Raw genomic sequence first — 16,456 nt, 5'->3', positions numbered from 1 at the left:
AAAGCAGATTAACAAGTTAGTGTCTTTGGCATATAAGAAAATTATTAGAGGCAGAACACATCAGTCCTCAGAACATAAACCATATACCACAGCACCAGTTATACCCACAGGCAACTAATTTATTTCTGTGCATGACATCCAGCTGTTTCCATTTTCTGAACAAGGTGTCTGTCCTGCTCAGTCACTGCAATGTTTTTAGCAACAAGTGTTACGGCCAGATACCATCAAAGATGTATTCAGTGTTGGATCTGTCAGTGGTCATGGAGACTGGGATGTGACTGACAAGATTAAAAAGAATTAAAGACACTAGCAGGGTAATACAGAAATTGTGCACAAATTCTGTTGTGCAAGAAAAATGCAGTGCAAGGGGATCAGTGCTAGCTTTTACTCTTTCATTATGAACTCTCATGGGTTGGATCAGCATGGTCTGAGACACGTTGAGCCAGGTCGGGACCTGTCAGGTTGGGTCAGGTTGGGTCAGCACTGGTCAGTACTGGTCAGTGCTGGCCGGGTCAGGTCCAGTCGGGTTAGTACTGATCGGGTCCGGCCGGCACTGGTCGGCACCCAAAGGAGCAGTGTCATCCCACAAAGGGCACTCCCCACACCCGTGGCAGCTGCAGGACAAGGTGCCCACTTCCCTGATCCCGCCTGGGCTGACCCCCCACCCACCCCATGGCTGTGGCTGTGCCCCCACCAATCCCAAAGGTGCCCGTTCCCATCCCTGTGCTCACACTGTGCCCACGTCACCCCCAGGGACGGTGTCACCTCTCGTGACATGTTGAGTTACAGACCACAGGCACAAGGCAGCAGGTTGCACAGCACGGATGTGGATTTCAGGAAATGAAAGAGCAAAACAAAAGAGCTTAGACTCCTGAGTGTTTCTACTGCCACAGCAGCCCAGCCACCCCGGGAATAACAGAAAGAAGGAAAGTTACAGTAGCAAGGCCACCATTTGTCCCAGTGCCAATTTCCTCTTCCACAGCTGCATCCAGAACATCATTACTGGGTACCAGCAGCTTTGAATTGCTTAAATAAAGATGAAGACACATCCTGCCCTGAAAAACATGGACAAAATAACAGGAATGTGATGTGCAGATTAGACTGTTGCTGCTTTGAGCCTGGGAACAAGCTGAGTCCAGGAGGAAAGCAACAGTGATGCTTTTGCAGGAGCACTGCTGCCTTCCCAGTGTCTGTATCAGACACCGAGGTTATGGGTTGGGAGCCCAGCTGAGGAAGGGATGTACTGCTTGACTGTGAGCAAGACCAGCAAGGAAGTGACAGTGACATGTGGATACTCCTTATCTGGCTGCTAATGCACTTTTTTATCTCCTCCTTTAGGGGAGAGCGAAGTGACAAGGCTTCTCGTACTTGAGCAACCTTCAAAGCAGCCTTCTGAGCTGTCAGTGCTGTCCTCACACACAGCAGTTTATTGTCATCTCATCACCAGGTTTGGGGTCTTTAGTGCAGCTTAGGCTTCTAATAATAAACCTGTAACAACAATCCCAATCCAGTGCAGCCTGAAAGAGACTGAGGTCAGACCTCGCTGGGGTCTGCAGCTTCCTCCGGAGGGGCAGCAAAGGGGCAAATGTGACCAGTGACAGGACCTGAGGGAACGGTCGGAGCTGTGCCAGGGGAGGTTTAGGCTGGATATTAGGAAAAGGTTCTTCTCCCAGGGGGTGGTTGGGCTCCCCAGGGAAGCCTGATACAGCTCAAGGAGCGTTTGGACAACGTTCTCAGGCACACGGTGGGTTTGTTGGGGGTGTCCTGTGCAGGGCCACGAGTGGGGACTCTGATGATCCCTGTGGGTCCCTTCCAGCTCAGGATATTCTATGGAATAATTAATGTAATTAACTGTGAGAACTGTGAGGCACCCCGGGCGGCTCCGGGCTCCAAGGTAGTAGGTGGGAGACCGGAGAGCGGGAAGCAACCCCGGGCGCTGCCCGCACGCCGCGGCCCTGCCGGGCCCTGCCCCGCCGGGGCGGAGCGAGGCGGAGCCGGGCGGCCCCGCCGCCTCCCCCGGGCCCTCGGCCGCGCCGCCGAGCGAGGCTCTTCCGGGCAGCGGGGCCAGGGCGGCGCGGGGCCGGCGGCCGCGGTGAGTACCGGGGCCGGGGATGGGCCGCGGGCGGAGGAGCCACTGCCGATGTCACCCCCGCTGCTGTACCGGCGGCTGGGCGGGGACACAGCCCCCCGTGTCGCCTCAGCCCCCTCCACAAGGCACCAGCCCCGCGTATCGCCCCATCCCCTGCAAAGGAGACCAGCCCCATCGGTCTCCTCTGTCACCCCTGCAGAGGCCCTGATCTGGTTGTCGCCCCTGTCCCCTACAGTGGGTCCAGCCCCATGTGTCATTCTGTTCACTCCATAGGGGTCTCTGCTCTCTCTGTCACCCCGTCCTCTCCACAGGCACCCAGCCCTGTCTGCCACCTCAGTCCCCTCCGTAGGGGACCAACCCCCCGTGCCACCCCCGGGTCCCTCTGCAGGGACCAGCCCCATCTGTCACCTCTGTTACCCCTGCAGCGGCCCTAATCTATCTGTCCCCTCCACCGGGTCCAGCCCCATGTGCTATCCCATCCTTTCCACAGCATCCCAGCCCCATGTGTCACCCTGTCCTTGTGAAAGCAGGGCTGGACACTGGCAGTGCCACACAGCTGGCACTGTGGGGCTGCCTCCTCCCTGCACGCATCACAGCTCCCTGCTTCCCCACCTGCTCCCAAAATCTCCCCCTGACCACTCGCTGTCCCCTGAGCATGGGCTCTGTGTCACAGGGATTGCGTGGCAGCTGCAGAGATCCCAGGCCTGCAGGAGACAAGCCTCCCTGCTGCAGAATCGTCCTTTCCAGGGGAGGAATACACCAAATAACTTCAAGGTCAGACACGTGGTAGCCAGAGATAGGGATCTTAATTATGAGTATTGATTTTTTAAATTTTTTTTTAATTATGAACAATTTATTGTTATTATAATGGGAAAGGGGAGGGTGAAGACTGACTTTGTATCAATGTGCAATTAGAAAATCACCCGTATGGATCCTGTTAGAAAAAGATATATGAAATAGTGAAAATGTACAGAAGAGGGCCATGAACATGCCTGGGTAGAGCCAAACCTCCTGCAGTTTACTGATGGGGGTGTAAGAAATTAAGGAGCAGAAACAAGCTTGCAGCAATCAGGACTGAAATAAGAGCTTGCACTAGCCCTGTTTAGCAAGGAGGGTTTATTTTTCTGAACGTGGAGATGAGGTGGACACGTGTCGTGTCTCTGCAATCTACCTCATGTTTGATGGGGATGGGAAAAGGGGTGGCAGATTGAAAGCCGACACTGCTGAGTTGGCTGCAGGAGCCTCTAACATCTGGAGGTGGCTTTAGTGCGGAATGATGAAATCTCTGGTCAAGTTACACGCCAAAGATGGCTCCTGTTTTGAGGAGAGAGCCCCAGCAGCAGGCTCGATCCGTTTCACCCAGGCTGCTGCTTTTGTTGCTAGGCTACAAGTGGGATGTACATTTATAAGCAAAAGAAGAAAAAAAAAAAAAAAAGTGTCTTGTAGTGTTGCCATGATTTGCCTTCTCCAGTGTTTCATTTAGGATTGCAGTAGGAAAAATCATAGTGCAGGCAAAGATCTTTTTTTTTCCCCTGGTGATTTAAGTAGGGATTTGGTGGTAGAAGCTGCTTTGGGGAATGAAAACTTGGCAAGTGGCTTTGTTAACATTTGGTGTTAAGAACATTTCATCATACTTCTCCCAGTCATCAGCTGTGCCACTTATTTCAAACTGTGGCAGCAAACTAGTGCAAATAGAGGAATACCAAATACCATTGCTTACCAACCCTCATAAGTCTGATATGTGCTCTTTTGCCACCACACAAAAATGCTTTTTTTCTGTAAAAGTTCTTCTCATTTCAACTAATTAACTGCCCTGACTGACATCCTTGGAGAAGGCCTTGTGTTCTTTTCTTTACCAGAGCAATTAAAGTCTGGGTAGTAGCTGGTTTTGCCTTTCCGCTGTTGCTTTGACAATGTGTTGTAGTTTTAAAGTAGAACAAATTACCTTTTACTAATGAGAGAGTGGTTAATCTGTTTTTTCTCCTAAGCCAACACAGCAGCCATTTGGGTGGGCATTGAAGAAAACTGGGCATTGGAAAAGAAAAATCTGAGTTGGTTCAGACAAGGGAGCCCCAAAAAGGAACATTGTGTTATTTGAGGAATAAAGAGGCCTAACAGGACCTCTGAGTATTTTTCTATGAAAGCAGCATGGAAAAGCAGGGAAGTGTTTCAAAAGAACTCAACTCTGCAAAAACAAACAAGAATTTGGTGCAAGGGGCACTTTGCTAATAAGCATGTTGGAGGAAGAAGAGCTTTTCTTCTCCCCATTTTATAGCAGCAGGGGTTTTTTTCATCCGCAGTGTTTTCCAGCCTACATCTCATTTTGAAGAGCAGAGCACGAACAGCTGGACATCAGGCTGTTAAGGGACTGCTTTGAAAAATAGAGATTTAGGGGCCTGAGTGTGTCAAATCTAGTTTTTCTCTCTCCCACTGAGTCTACACATGAAATGTCAGCAGCACCTGACTCTAACTTTTGAACTATTCCCATTATAAAGAATCCTAAAGAGTTCTGTTAAGAAAGAGGTACTGCTGTTACTGTCTGTTTTTACTGGATTTTCAGGGAAAAGCCCGACTCTCATTTTTCTGAAAGAGAATTCTTAGTTACCTCTAGGAGATTTTGTGAATCGTGATCTGATCTGAGCACCCTTGCATCACCTGAACTTAGGGATCGGAGTCCTGGTAAAGGACACCACACAAGTGATACCTTTCTTTCACTATTTGTGTTGGCTCACTTGCCCTCCTGTGTGCAGGCTGGTTAGAATTCTCTTTTAAGCTGGAATACTCAGCACATTCCATGCTTTTTAACCCAGGGTTGCAGGTTATAGTTTGGGAGTTTGTGAGATGCCACAATATGCATTACCACAGTTATATCTGCACTACTTTTGGATGTAGAATTCTCTTCAGATGTCTCTCTGGGTTCACAGTTACATCACCATGACATTTCCTTTTCTGTCACCCTACTCCCAGTTTTAGCTTAGATACTGGAAAGAACTGACAAAGTTTCTTACTTACAGAGTGCATTTTTTTTCGAGGCTTGGGTTAAAATACAAGGTGTCACTGACATAAGAAAATGTAAATGTTTCCAAGGAGGGTAGCAAAGCTGCTTCTCCTCATTTGTGCGCTGCTGCATGAGTTTAAGTTGCCCAGAATTTCCCAGACCATGTGCCCATCTGGATTACTCGGTCATGCAGTATGGTTTATAGGTGGTATAAATAAATGAGCAAGTGTCTGAGTTACTCAAAATTGTGTGGTATGTTACTGTCTGAAATATATTAAATACTAATTGCTACTCTCTTAGCTGTTGCTTTGGTTTGAAAAGTGGTTGCATGACCTTCAGTGGGATGTTTAAAACATGAACTTTGAAAAGGAACTGCAGAAAATTGAACTCCTGAATCTGCATTTTGTATAATTGCTGCAACTGCTGTTGTTAACCTTTAAACAGGGTTTAAAGTCTTCTGCTGTTGCTGGTTCTGTGGCACATCTAAACTTAGCCTTTGTACCAAAACTGTTCATCAGACTTTGTGCTAGTTTTGTATGTAATTATTATATTAGTAGAGGCCACTCTCCCTTATTCTTAAACCCTTTTTCCCCTCCAGTTAATATTACTACTAACCATTAGACCACAAACTGGCAGATGATTCGATCTGATCAGAGAGGGCGAGAAATTCTTGGTACTGGGGCTTCCAGCTCAGTTCATTGTCTCTTTTTGACTGAAAGTACAAGATGAAAAAGCTAGTCAAAGAATTAGTGATTTAAAATAAAGACTTCTGTATAAGAAGTTGAGAGTTTCTGTTCAGATAAACCAAGGACCTTACTCATCCGTGAGTTCTAATGTGCTTTTTATTAAGTTTTTATTTTCTAATTGCTGGGGCTGGGAGAGCATTGGGGGGAGGTGAGGAGGCAGCAGGGAGATCTGGAGAGAGAGTGGTAGAGAAGTTTGCTGTAAAACACTTGGGAAGCACAGTTTTGCTCAGTGGTGTCCTCTCTGGGATCTGCCATCTGTATCCCCACATTTCATTACCTCTGGTCTGCAGAACTACATGCCAAGAACATGCCAAACGTGGCCAGTTCTTTCACTTGACACTCACAGAATCACAGGATGGTTTGGGTTGGAAGGGACCTTAAAGATCATCTCATCCCACCTCCTGCCATGGGCTGGGACACCTTTCACCAGACCAGGTTGCTCCAAGCCCCACCCAACCTAGCCTTGGACAATTCCAGGGATGAGGCAGCCACAGCTTCTCTGGGCAACCTGTGCCAGTGCCTCACCACCCTCAAAGTAAAGACTTTTTTCCCCAATATCCAGTCTAACCCTACTGTCTGTCAGTGTGAAGCCATTCCCCCTTGTCCTGTCACTCCAAGCCCTTGTAAATAGTCTCTCTCCACCTTTCTTGGTGGCTCCTTTGAGGTACTGGAAGGCTACGATTAGGACATCCCTAAGTGTCTCTTCTCCAGGCTGAGCAATCCCAGTTCTCCCAGCCTTTTCTCACAGGAGGAAAACACAGTCATGTGTTTATGGAAAAATTTATGAACTCACAATCAGTTATGATCCTGAAAACATGCCATGGTCCACAGGAAGAGGCGCAGTGTGAAATGCGGGTGATCAAACCTCCGTGTCAGTGCTGGGGACACACACGGTGCCAAAAACAGTTCCTGGTCATGGGAATGCCGTCCCCTGCATTGTGAACTCGCTGGAGTGCGGCGGGGAGCGGTTTTGCCCAGGACAGCTGATACTCGCCCAGACAATCCGGCAGCACAAGGGAGGATTTAGCTGCCATTCTCCGTGGGCAGTTCGGATACAGCCACCCTGGTTTGGAAACTGAAAGGGTTTAGTGATATGAATGTGCCAGAGAGCATAGTCCTTTCTGTATTGCTGATTTAATTTACTGGTGGGGACCGTCACCAGCTACAGGGTGTGCAGGTACTAGTGCTTCTATTAAATACCTTTCTAATTGATTTGTTCATTGAAATAGTGAAAATATGTCTTATTTCCTTCCTTGCTGCATGTTTTCCATGATGGATGTTAATTGTTTGACTGTGTTACAACGCTGTCTTTTATCCTTTCCATTACTGCTGATCCTCCTGTTTGAACATGACCTCAAAGTGATATTTCACTATGGATTATTACAGTAACTGATGTGTTTGTAAAATTCATGTTGTTTCCCAGATCCTCTGTTAACGCCATTGTTTGCCGAGGAGAGTTGTTTTGGTATCAGCTTGGGCAATTTTGCTGTACCTTTCCACCTTAACATTTCAGGTGCTGTTGATTCAAATGTTTGTCCTCTTTCAGGGTGGTCTCCCATCTGTTGGTACTTACTGAATAGCAGCAGGTGGGAACAATAAATTCAGATGTTTATATATAAGCTCCTTAATTAATTTAATTAATTAATAATGGTTAGGCAGTTATTGAGGTTTGTCTTCCTTAGTTGCCTGTAACAAAGCAAACAGTTTTATCTCTGTTGTAGAGGAGTTGTGCTTTTGCGTTCCAGTTCCTTTTCAAACTTTCTACTTATCTCAGTGTTCAGATGGATTTGTTTAAATTTGATTTAACCAAAATGTCCTTTATTTTTTCTTTACACAATTAACATAATCAAATAATGGATAATGAGAACTTAAATCTTGGGCACACTTAATATAGGTGGAAAATTATATCACTGAAGTTTACACCGTTGACAAAGCGTTGTAGTCAAAATAATAATTAAATCTTAAGTTGTTTCTTTACAATGGTTTTGTTATTGAGTATTTGAATGGCCTGTGCAAACAGCAGCACCCTTCTGAAATTGTATCTGAAAATTAAGGTGACAGGTAGGTAAAATACAGTTGCAGCAACTTATATTGAAGGTGTTGTACCTATTTCTTGGAGTTTTACAGCCTCACTGTTTAAATAAAAGAAAATTTTTAAAAGCCATATAGTTCATAATGATGACTGTGTGGCTGTTAAATAATATATTGATGAAGCCATTTTTGTGTACAGTCACCATTTTTACTTTATAGTTGGACATTTTGTTTTGTAAGAGGGTCCCTTTGAAGTACATCAGCATTTTATTAGCTTATGTTTTTGCTTTATGGGATTTATTTCCCTTTTCAGCATTTACTAATTGGATCTCATAGGTCATGAGCAGCATCATACAGGCCCTTTTAAACAAGAGGTGGGGCTTTTATTCTTAAAACATTTTGCTGGAAAACTTTTAAGTTTTCAAGACAGAAATTCCCTTGTTCTCTGAGGCACTATTATAAAAGGTCTATGACTCAGAGTCCCGAGACTGGCAAACTCAGCCACCTTTTTCACTTCACTGCAAGTTTTATGTGTTTCCAAATTATATTATTCTTGTATCTGAACTTTTTTACACTCCCTTGTACATGTGACACCAGCTCCTTCTCTGTGGGCATTGGTGGTCTGCCTGGTTCATTTTAAAGTTCTTTAGGACAGCAGTGTTCCTGCTTACCTACTGAAAGTGCAAGTCAATTATATCAGTCACATCACTGAGAAAAGGAAATGGGTTTGGGCACTTAAATAGCTTTCACCTAAAATTTTACCCCCCTTTTATGTGAGATCTAACCTTTTTCAGGGTAGACAGCTGTCCTGCCCAAACATCCTATGCAGGATTGGAGGCCTTATACTGTCCTTTATTAAGATTGGTAATAGTAAAGTCAGTGCTTTCTGTTGCCACCTTTCTAAACACACACAGCAATTTCAAGCATGAACTTTAGTTGTAGCACATCTATTAATGGATGCTGTCCATTTTCCTGGTAGATTGCTTTTTGCTGCTGCAGTGCTAATGCTTCTTGGGTAGATTTAGAAGGAGAAAAAAGAACCAAAGCATGTGCTGGCGTGCTCCTGCTGGCTTAGTCTGGCTAGTCTGGGTAACAGCAGGCAGAAAGGCATGGAAATAGGAATTTTACCTTGTGCTGGCAACCAGAGTGGTTGTTATTGTCTTTGAGTCGCTTTTATTTTGCTAGAGTGTGTTACAGCCTCTTGTCCCACTGCTGGACACCCCCAAGCAGAGCCTGGTCCATCCTCCGACCCCTCCCTGCAGAGACCAACAGACATTGGTGGGGTCCCCTCTGAGTGTCTCCCCTCGAGGCTGAGCAGCCCCAGCTCCCTCAGCCTTTCCTTGTAAGAAGATGATCCAGTCCCTTCATCGTCTTTGTAGCTTCCACTGGAGCTCCATATCTCTCTTGCCCTGAGGAGCCCAGAATTAGACACAGCACTCGAGATGTGGCCTCACCAGTGCTGAGCAGAGGGCCAGGGTCCCCTCGCTGACCTTCAATGCTCTTCCTAATGCACCCCAGGATCTCATTGGGCTTCTTGACCACCAGGACCCCCCAGTTCTCCACAGGGCTGCTGTGCTGCAGGTCACACCAAGCCTGTACAGGTGCAGGTGCTTTGTTTCTGCTGAATTAGTTTCCTGGCAAGGTACTAAGTTCTGTCAGCACACTTGGGTCAAAGAGCATCAGAGCGGACATAGAGTAGGTTGAGTGGGGAGGGGATAAAAACAGAGTGTGAAAGTGTTGCATTCTGTGTTCTGTAGATCCACTTTGAGCCATCTGCGGTGAGGGAAGATCTTTATTGTTTACATTTCTTATTACTAAGTTACTTGGTTTTGTGCACAGAGATATCAGAAGTATATAAAAACAGTTCACAGACAACCCCGTAGTGTATATGCTAATCAGAGAGAAAAGAAAGAAAAGACCTTCTGTGTAAGGGCTGTTTTATTCAGCATTCATTAGGCAGCTTTAAACAGATTATCATAAGCTATCCTAAGCAGATTTTAATATTTTCTTAATGAAACAGATAATTTAATTATAAAAATATTTTTATACTTGGACTTTCCAACAAATGACATACCAATAGGGAAGCATTCATAGAGTAAGTTACCAGCCCTAGGGTGTAGATTTTTATCTCTATTTTTAGTGGAAAAGAATTTTTAAATAAATGCATGCACTTGCCTCCATAGGGCTTTGCAAAACCAGCAGTTCCCCCTTTAGACCAGAAGATGGACTGTTGTTTCACAACATGTAACTGTTCACGGGAGGGTATTTTTAATTATAAAGTAGTAAGAGAGGGAAAAGAAACCTGAGGAACATTTCCTGTTTAGATGCTCTGCGTGAGAATTTTGTTCTCCAAGTCTGCCCTGAGTCTTTTTTCATTTCCATGATTTGTGTTCATCTGTGATGTGCCTGGTGAGAAAAGTATCACATGAAAATAATCCTACTAATAAAAGGTCCTGTGCAGTAATGAACTTAACAGTGAGGCAAATGTGAGTAGAAGAAGGGGACGAAGATTAGTTTCCCCTCCTGTGCCACATTTACTGGCCTTCTGGAATCATAGAATCACAGAATGGTTTGGCTTGGAAGGGACTCCAAAGATCATCTCAGACAACTTCATGGTGTTCTTGAGTTAAGATGAATACACACTTCAGCGGCAGCTTATGCCATAGGTATTAGTTGTCCTCATAATAATGATGTTTTTCCTATTGGAATTGGATAATTGGATAAAAAGCTGCATGATGTCATCTGTATTTATATAGATCAAATTTCCTTCAGCCATTGAACAAGCATTATTTGGAGGATGTTTTTTTTTTAACTGGCTACTGAATGTGTTGCAGAAATTTCTCCTAAGAAAGTTAGAATTCATGCACATTTTGCTATGGAGGAACTTTCCTCCTTTCATTAGATGTTAAAGTAAACTTAGTCATCCTGAAATATTTTTTAATTTTCTGGGCTTTATGCCCCATAAATGCAAAACTATGTTAGCTCAGTGTCCTTCTTTGTAGTTCTTTAATCATCTTTGAAGTATCATTAGGAGATCTGGTCATGTGTTCATAATGGGGCAAATTGTTGTATTATATAATCTCTGTCTTGTTAAAACATGGATTTAGAGAAACAACATTTATTAAAATAACTTGTTGTGTTTGTGTTCCTAATTTTATTTTGTTTTGCTGTGCCAGAGAAGTTAACTGGATTTTATTAAATATTTCTTCTGTCACTGCACTTTGGGCGTCTCTTGAAATATTTGATTTCTTCTTCCCTTCAATACAGTATTTTCAACAAATTTTCAGGGCTTTTTACTATAAACTTAACCCCTTTTCTTCTTGCAGTTTACAGATGCATTAGGAAATAAGTAGAATTCTGAATTGCACGTGTTCCTGTTTTCTTCACAGAGTTTTAGAAGATGTCAGGAGATATACCATTAAATATAAATATCAAGGAGCCCCGATGGGATCAAAGCACTTTTTCTGGACGAGCCAATCACTTCTTTACTGTAACAGATCCCCGGAATATTTTGTTATCTGATGCCAAACTGGAAAATGCAAGAAAAATTGTGCATGATTACAGGTATGGCATTGGCTGCTCCTGCTGCTGACCCAAAAAACGTCCATGTCAGTGATAAGTACATGGTGATGTATTTAAAAGGAAATATTTAAAACACTGTTTTCATTGCACCACTCTTTATTCTTACTTCAGAGCTTGAAACCCTTTTTTTAAAAAACAAATTTGCTGGTGGCTGTTCTCAGTCAACTGAGGACTCCTGTTAAGGATTCTGAAATACCAAAGTGTCTGATTCTGAAAACAGTTAATATGACAGCAGAGCTTAAAACTTCCTGTTGTGTGTTGCATTGTTTGGAGCAAGTGGTTTCTTAAATACTCACCAAGTGAATTTTTAAAGTTTCACACTTATGCTCCAGAGATTTTAGCTCCCAAATCTACTACAGGTTTGAGTAAATACTTATTTGGTGCTGAATATATTGACTAAGCCAACACAACCACTGCTGGGGGCTTTGGTTCGTTTTATTTTGCCAGTCCATTTAAAAGACAAGATCTACAAACTAACTGTGAGGCTTGAGTAACATCCCAAAATCCTCTGGTGCCACACTTCTCACGCAAGGTTGCAGCATTTTATAACAGTCGTGCTTTTTGCTGTTGTGTTATTTTGTTTTTTAACTTGTCCCAAGACTAGGTATTGTAGCACCTGGCTTGACAGAAGATGAGTTGTGGAGAGCCAAATACATCTACGATTCAGCCTTTCACCCAGACACTGGTGAAAAGATGGTCTTGATTGGCCGAATGTCCGCTCAGGTGCCCATGAACATGACCATCACAGGCTGTATGATGACCTTTTATAGGTAAGTGATGGCAATATAGCACATGAAGCATTTGCCTACGAATTAGATAAGTGAAAGTCGATGTTATTGTCAAAAGTTTTATAATAACTGTTTTTAAATGTAAATTTTTGCTTCCTTTTCTCTTCTCTCTCCACATTCCCTCACACTGATTAACGGTTCCCTCTAGAAGTAGTTGTGAAATAAGCCCTTAGCCTCCTTCACCATCCCGCTTTTCCTCAAACTGGGAAATGTTCCAAAGTCCCATCTGTGTAGGAGAGGTGTGTGGAGGACAAAGAGGAGCAGATTCCTGGGAATGTCTAACCTTGTTGGTCTGGCATGCAGGATGTTCTGTCTGCCACGTGAGTACTCAGTATGCTTTGGTCCATCGGTCATCGAGTTCCTCCAGCTCCCCTTTGATCCCTACATTTCCTCAGAGGTTCTGGAATCCAGTGAAGTCCACAGCAGGAGCCAGTGTGATCTTTTAGCAGCCTCTATGTTAGAAATATTTTTCAGCACAGAGTTTGGTCAGCAGGAACTGCTCAGAGAAAATAGCAGTAGTGTTTTGAATGCTGAGATTGTATGAACTCTTGACACACACCCCAGATAGGCCTAGCTCTTTTGAACACGTGTGTGTTATAAAAAACAGTCAATAATATGAATCAAACCCTCAGTGCAGCTGCCCATTTCCAAGCATTGCCTCCTGTTAACTTCTTGCTCTCTTACACGTTCTGTTATTATTGTAACACTTAGAGCTGCTCTGTATCTTTTCTTTGCATTATTGCTCACATTCACAACTAGGTGATTTATTAGCCTATAAGGCATTGGTTCCTTTGGACCAAATCCTCAGCACTGCAAACAGGATTGTTTAGAATTCCCTGGATGATGCAGTGTATCCACTCTCTCACTGCACACCACGTGCTGTGGTTACTGCTGGCCACAGGAAGAAGCAAATTCCTTGTTATACCTGTGGGGGCTCTTGGATGTGCAGTAGGACAGTGTGAGTCACACCTAAACCTTAGAGCAGGCCTAACATCCTCTCTACGCCAGTAGCAAGGAAAAAGGAAAAGGTGACTCAGGAAAAGAGGAAGAAACAGCTGCAGTGATGGAAAAAATCCAGCTGGTTTATCCCTGCTGCTTTAGCATCTCAGATACTGGAAACCATAGGGAATAATAATAATACATTCCCAAATCTCCTGAATCTTTCAATTTTTTGCAATTTAAAGAAATAACATACCTTCCCATTTCGGAATGTCACGACAGACACACATCTTCTGCTCTAGCATCTTTTCTTTGCTTCATCCTTTTACAGAATAATTGGTACAACTGTTGCTGCTGCTTTAGTCCTCAGTTTCCATATCAGCCCTCTGAGGAAAATCACATTCCTGTTGCAGCTACTGCCTTTATTATTAAATAATTTAATTAAATGTAAGCTTTAGTGTCCTATGAAATGTTATTTTAATGATCAAGAAATAGTTTTCAGCAGCAACTCTTACTTTTAGGGGCCTGTTTCGCCCAAATGAAATTTTGGTGGAGCAGAGAATCTTCAGTGCTGTCTCCACTGTGGACAGAGATTGTGGTCTGAGTGCACAAACACAATTTTCCCCTGATATACTCTCCTTGTAAAATGATTATATCTGCAGTTTAACAGGAACCACATCAGCCTGTTAAATGGAGACTCTGCAACTGGTACAGGGCATATTTTTTTCACTGCCTCCTACCTGTGCTCACTAATTGGTACCTTTTTGTCATGCAGTATTGAATCAGACTAATTTGTGTTCTGTATCTCTACCTAAACATGCAGATATTTTAATGAAAATAATTTTTCATTTTGGAGTCAGGTCTTTTAATCTGGTTGTAAATGCGACTGAATATTTGTCACAGGAGTTTATTAAAACGATGTCATCATATCATATTAGCTTTTTGAAAACTGAAGGGATAAACCCTGGCTCCTAAAAACCACCTCTCAATCACTTATGGAGCTTCCAAAAAGAACTATCCAACTGTAGAGGAATAATGACCCTGGAAAAGCATTCTGGAAATTAGAGCATTCCCTGTTTCTCTGGGTGTTTTTTATAGAGAGGTTTGCTATAATCCTTTTGTTATTACAGCAAACCTTTGTCCCAAGTGAACCTTTCTAGTTAATTACAATGTTTCTAAATTCTTCTCCTAGAAGAACTCTTGATAGTAAGACAGTATGTCAATGACTGTATCGATTCATTCAAATAAAAAAGAACCTCTGCATGGTTACTCCTTGCAGTGGGTTTATTAGATTTGCCATCATTTTTCTGGGCTGTTGATTCAACTGTGGTTTTAATAATAATAATAATTACAATTGTTTCTCTTTTCAAGAACGACACCAGCAGTGCTTTTCTGGCAGTGGATCAACCAGTCCTTCAATGCTGTGGTAAATTACACGAACAGGAGCGGGGATGCCCCAATCACTGTCAGGTCAGACACTGAACCACATAATTCTGATGAGTTTATGAGTTGGTCTCTGATGTACTTGAACATGGTTGGGCATTAAAGTTTGGAGTGAGAGGGGGCTAAGTTTTCCCATCCATACTAGTTATTAATTTGGTATGCACAAATGAGAATTCTCAGAATGACAGAGGCAAGAACTCCATTTCTACCATGAAAGACAAGCCCCCAAGCACCTTGATCATGAGCTCTTAATAGTGTAGGATTTAGTAGGATTCTGTGTTGTAGGCTCACTCAGCCATTTGCAAGTGCCTCATCAGTTTGGTGTCATACCAGGGTATTTCTAAGCTGATATTTTGGACCTTTAGGTGTGTCACTGTGCCACCTTCTTGGTGCCCACTACACACCACACGGGAGGCTTATTTACAAAAAGAGGTTCCTTCAGGGAAAGAATCTGTGCTTGTTCCTGTGTGATGCCAAAAAGAGAGACTAAATAGATGCCCAAAGCTAGAAATCTCAAGCTGAAAAAGGGGAAATCAAACTGCAAGACGGGAAATTTAGGTTAGATGCACAAAAGAAATTCTTCCCTGTGAGGGTGGTGAGGCACTGGCACAGGTTGCCCAGAGAAGTTGTGGCTGCTCCATCCCCATAGAAGCTTTCAGGGCCAGGTTGGATGGGGCTTGGAGCAAGCTGGTTTAGTGGAAGGTGTCCCTGCCCATGGCACAGTGGTAGAACAAGATGTACTTTAAGGTCCCTTCCAACCCAAACCATTCTGTGATTCTTTGAATAGAAAACTGGAATTGCAGTGCTTGACTTTCTGGTTTGGGGGCTGACATGCTTAATGATGGCCAGGAGAAAATGATGGATTCAAGCATATACAAACACCTCCTAGCTGGGAAGTATGTACAGTGTTGTTTAGAGCAGTGTTTGCAGCATAGCTGTCTGCATGTGTGGGGTTTGATATAGTTTATTTTAATTACTATCCTAGACATGGCCTTAGAAACCCAAACTGATTTTATTAGGTTAAGCAATTAGGAAATTAAATAGAGAACTAATCCTTCAAGATGTTCATTCAGACACATGAGAAAATGCTGAACAGGCACAACCAGCAGAACCTGATTCAATATTAAAATGCTGCTTGATACATGATTTCTACTGCTAGTGAAATAAAAACTGTTTAATTTAGGGTCCTTTTAGATCTTCCCTCCACATCTTATTGCAGTAGCACAAAAAGGTCTATTTCTTAACTTCTTAACTTTCATAACTACATGTGTAAAATGTAATTATCTTTAGATAAATGCATAAATGCAGTTGTGCATGTGCAAACATTTTAATTTGTCTTTTAGCCAGCTGGGAACAGCCTATGTTTCTGCCACCACCGGTGCTGTCGCAACAGCTTTAGGACTTAATGCACTAGCAAAGGTATTGCTGATATTTTTTTCCATTCTCACTAGACTGTGGTGTTCTGTGAGCTGCTTGCAGCTCATTCCTCCTTTGGTGTATCTGTGTCATGTGAACAGCTCCCACTATGGAGTTGTAATGACCTTTGGCAGCTCCTTTCTCTACATCACAACCTTATTTTTTCCCAGTGTAGATGGTTCTATATATGCTTCTCAACTAGCCTGTGCTCACATGTGTCAAACAGCCTCATGTTTGGTTAATACAAACTATGTCTAATAAGGTACCTTTTTGCAGTTTCTCTTTCACATGTCAAAGGCATTTAATAGTACTTGAAAGTCAATTGGAGTGGAGATGTAATTACACTTCCCCATGATGCTACTAAATTCAGAATGGTTTTGCCACTCTCCTGCCACTGCTAACTCACTTAGAGAAGCATTTGTGA

The 16,456-nt window shown here is 43.3% G+C and overlaps 1 protein-coding gene across 6 annotated transcripts in view; it reads left to right on the top strand.

Moving 5' to 3' along the window:
- The first annotated feature begins 605 nt into the window (after positions 1 to 605).
- Positions 606 to 16,456, top strand: part of SFXN1 (sideroflexin 1) — a 24,911-nt gene continuing 9,060 nt past the window's right edge. Inside the window, exons 1-7 of one of the 6 annotated variants that reach the window (XM_027901118.1) lie at positions 606 to 626; positions 1,339 to 1,447; positions 2,763 to 2,863; positions 11,254 to 11,428; positions 12,046 to 12,216; positions 14,545 to 14,643; positions 15,960 to 16,035. In XM_027901118.1, coding sequence (XP_027756919.1) covers positions 11,265 to 11,428; positions 12,046 to 12,216; positions 14,545 to 14,643; positions 15,960 to 16,035 — 510 coding nt within the window. In that variant the 5' untranslated portion in view covers positions 606 to 626; positions 1,339 to 1,447; positions 2,763 to 2,863; positions 11,254 to 11,264. Of the gene's footprint in view, positions 627 to 1,338; positions 1,448 to 2,015; positions 2,093 to 2,762; positions 2,864 to 6,853; positions 7,011 to 7,873; positions 7,895 to 11,253; positions 11,429 to 12,045; positions 12,217 to 14,544; positions 14,644 to 15,959; positions 16,036 to 16,456 lie in introns of those variants that run through there. The other 5 variants (XM_027901144.1, XM_027901127.1, XM_027901152.1 and 2 more) reach the window with 5 other exon arrangements.

This window comes from Empidonax traillii, unplaced genomic scaffold (genome assembly GCF_003031625.1).
Source record: "Empidonax traillii isolate 1590-97213 ecotype Southwest subspecies unplaced genomic scaffold, ASM303162v1 scaffold22:size5013007, whole genome shotgun sequence".
Classification (NCBI taxonomy): domain Eukaryota; kingdom Metazoa; phylum Chordata; class Aves; order Passeriformes; family Tyrannidae; genus Empidonax; species Empidonax traillii.
This window is presented reverse-complemented; position numbering and strand designations above follow the sequence as displayed.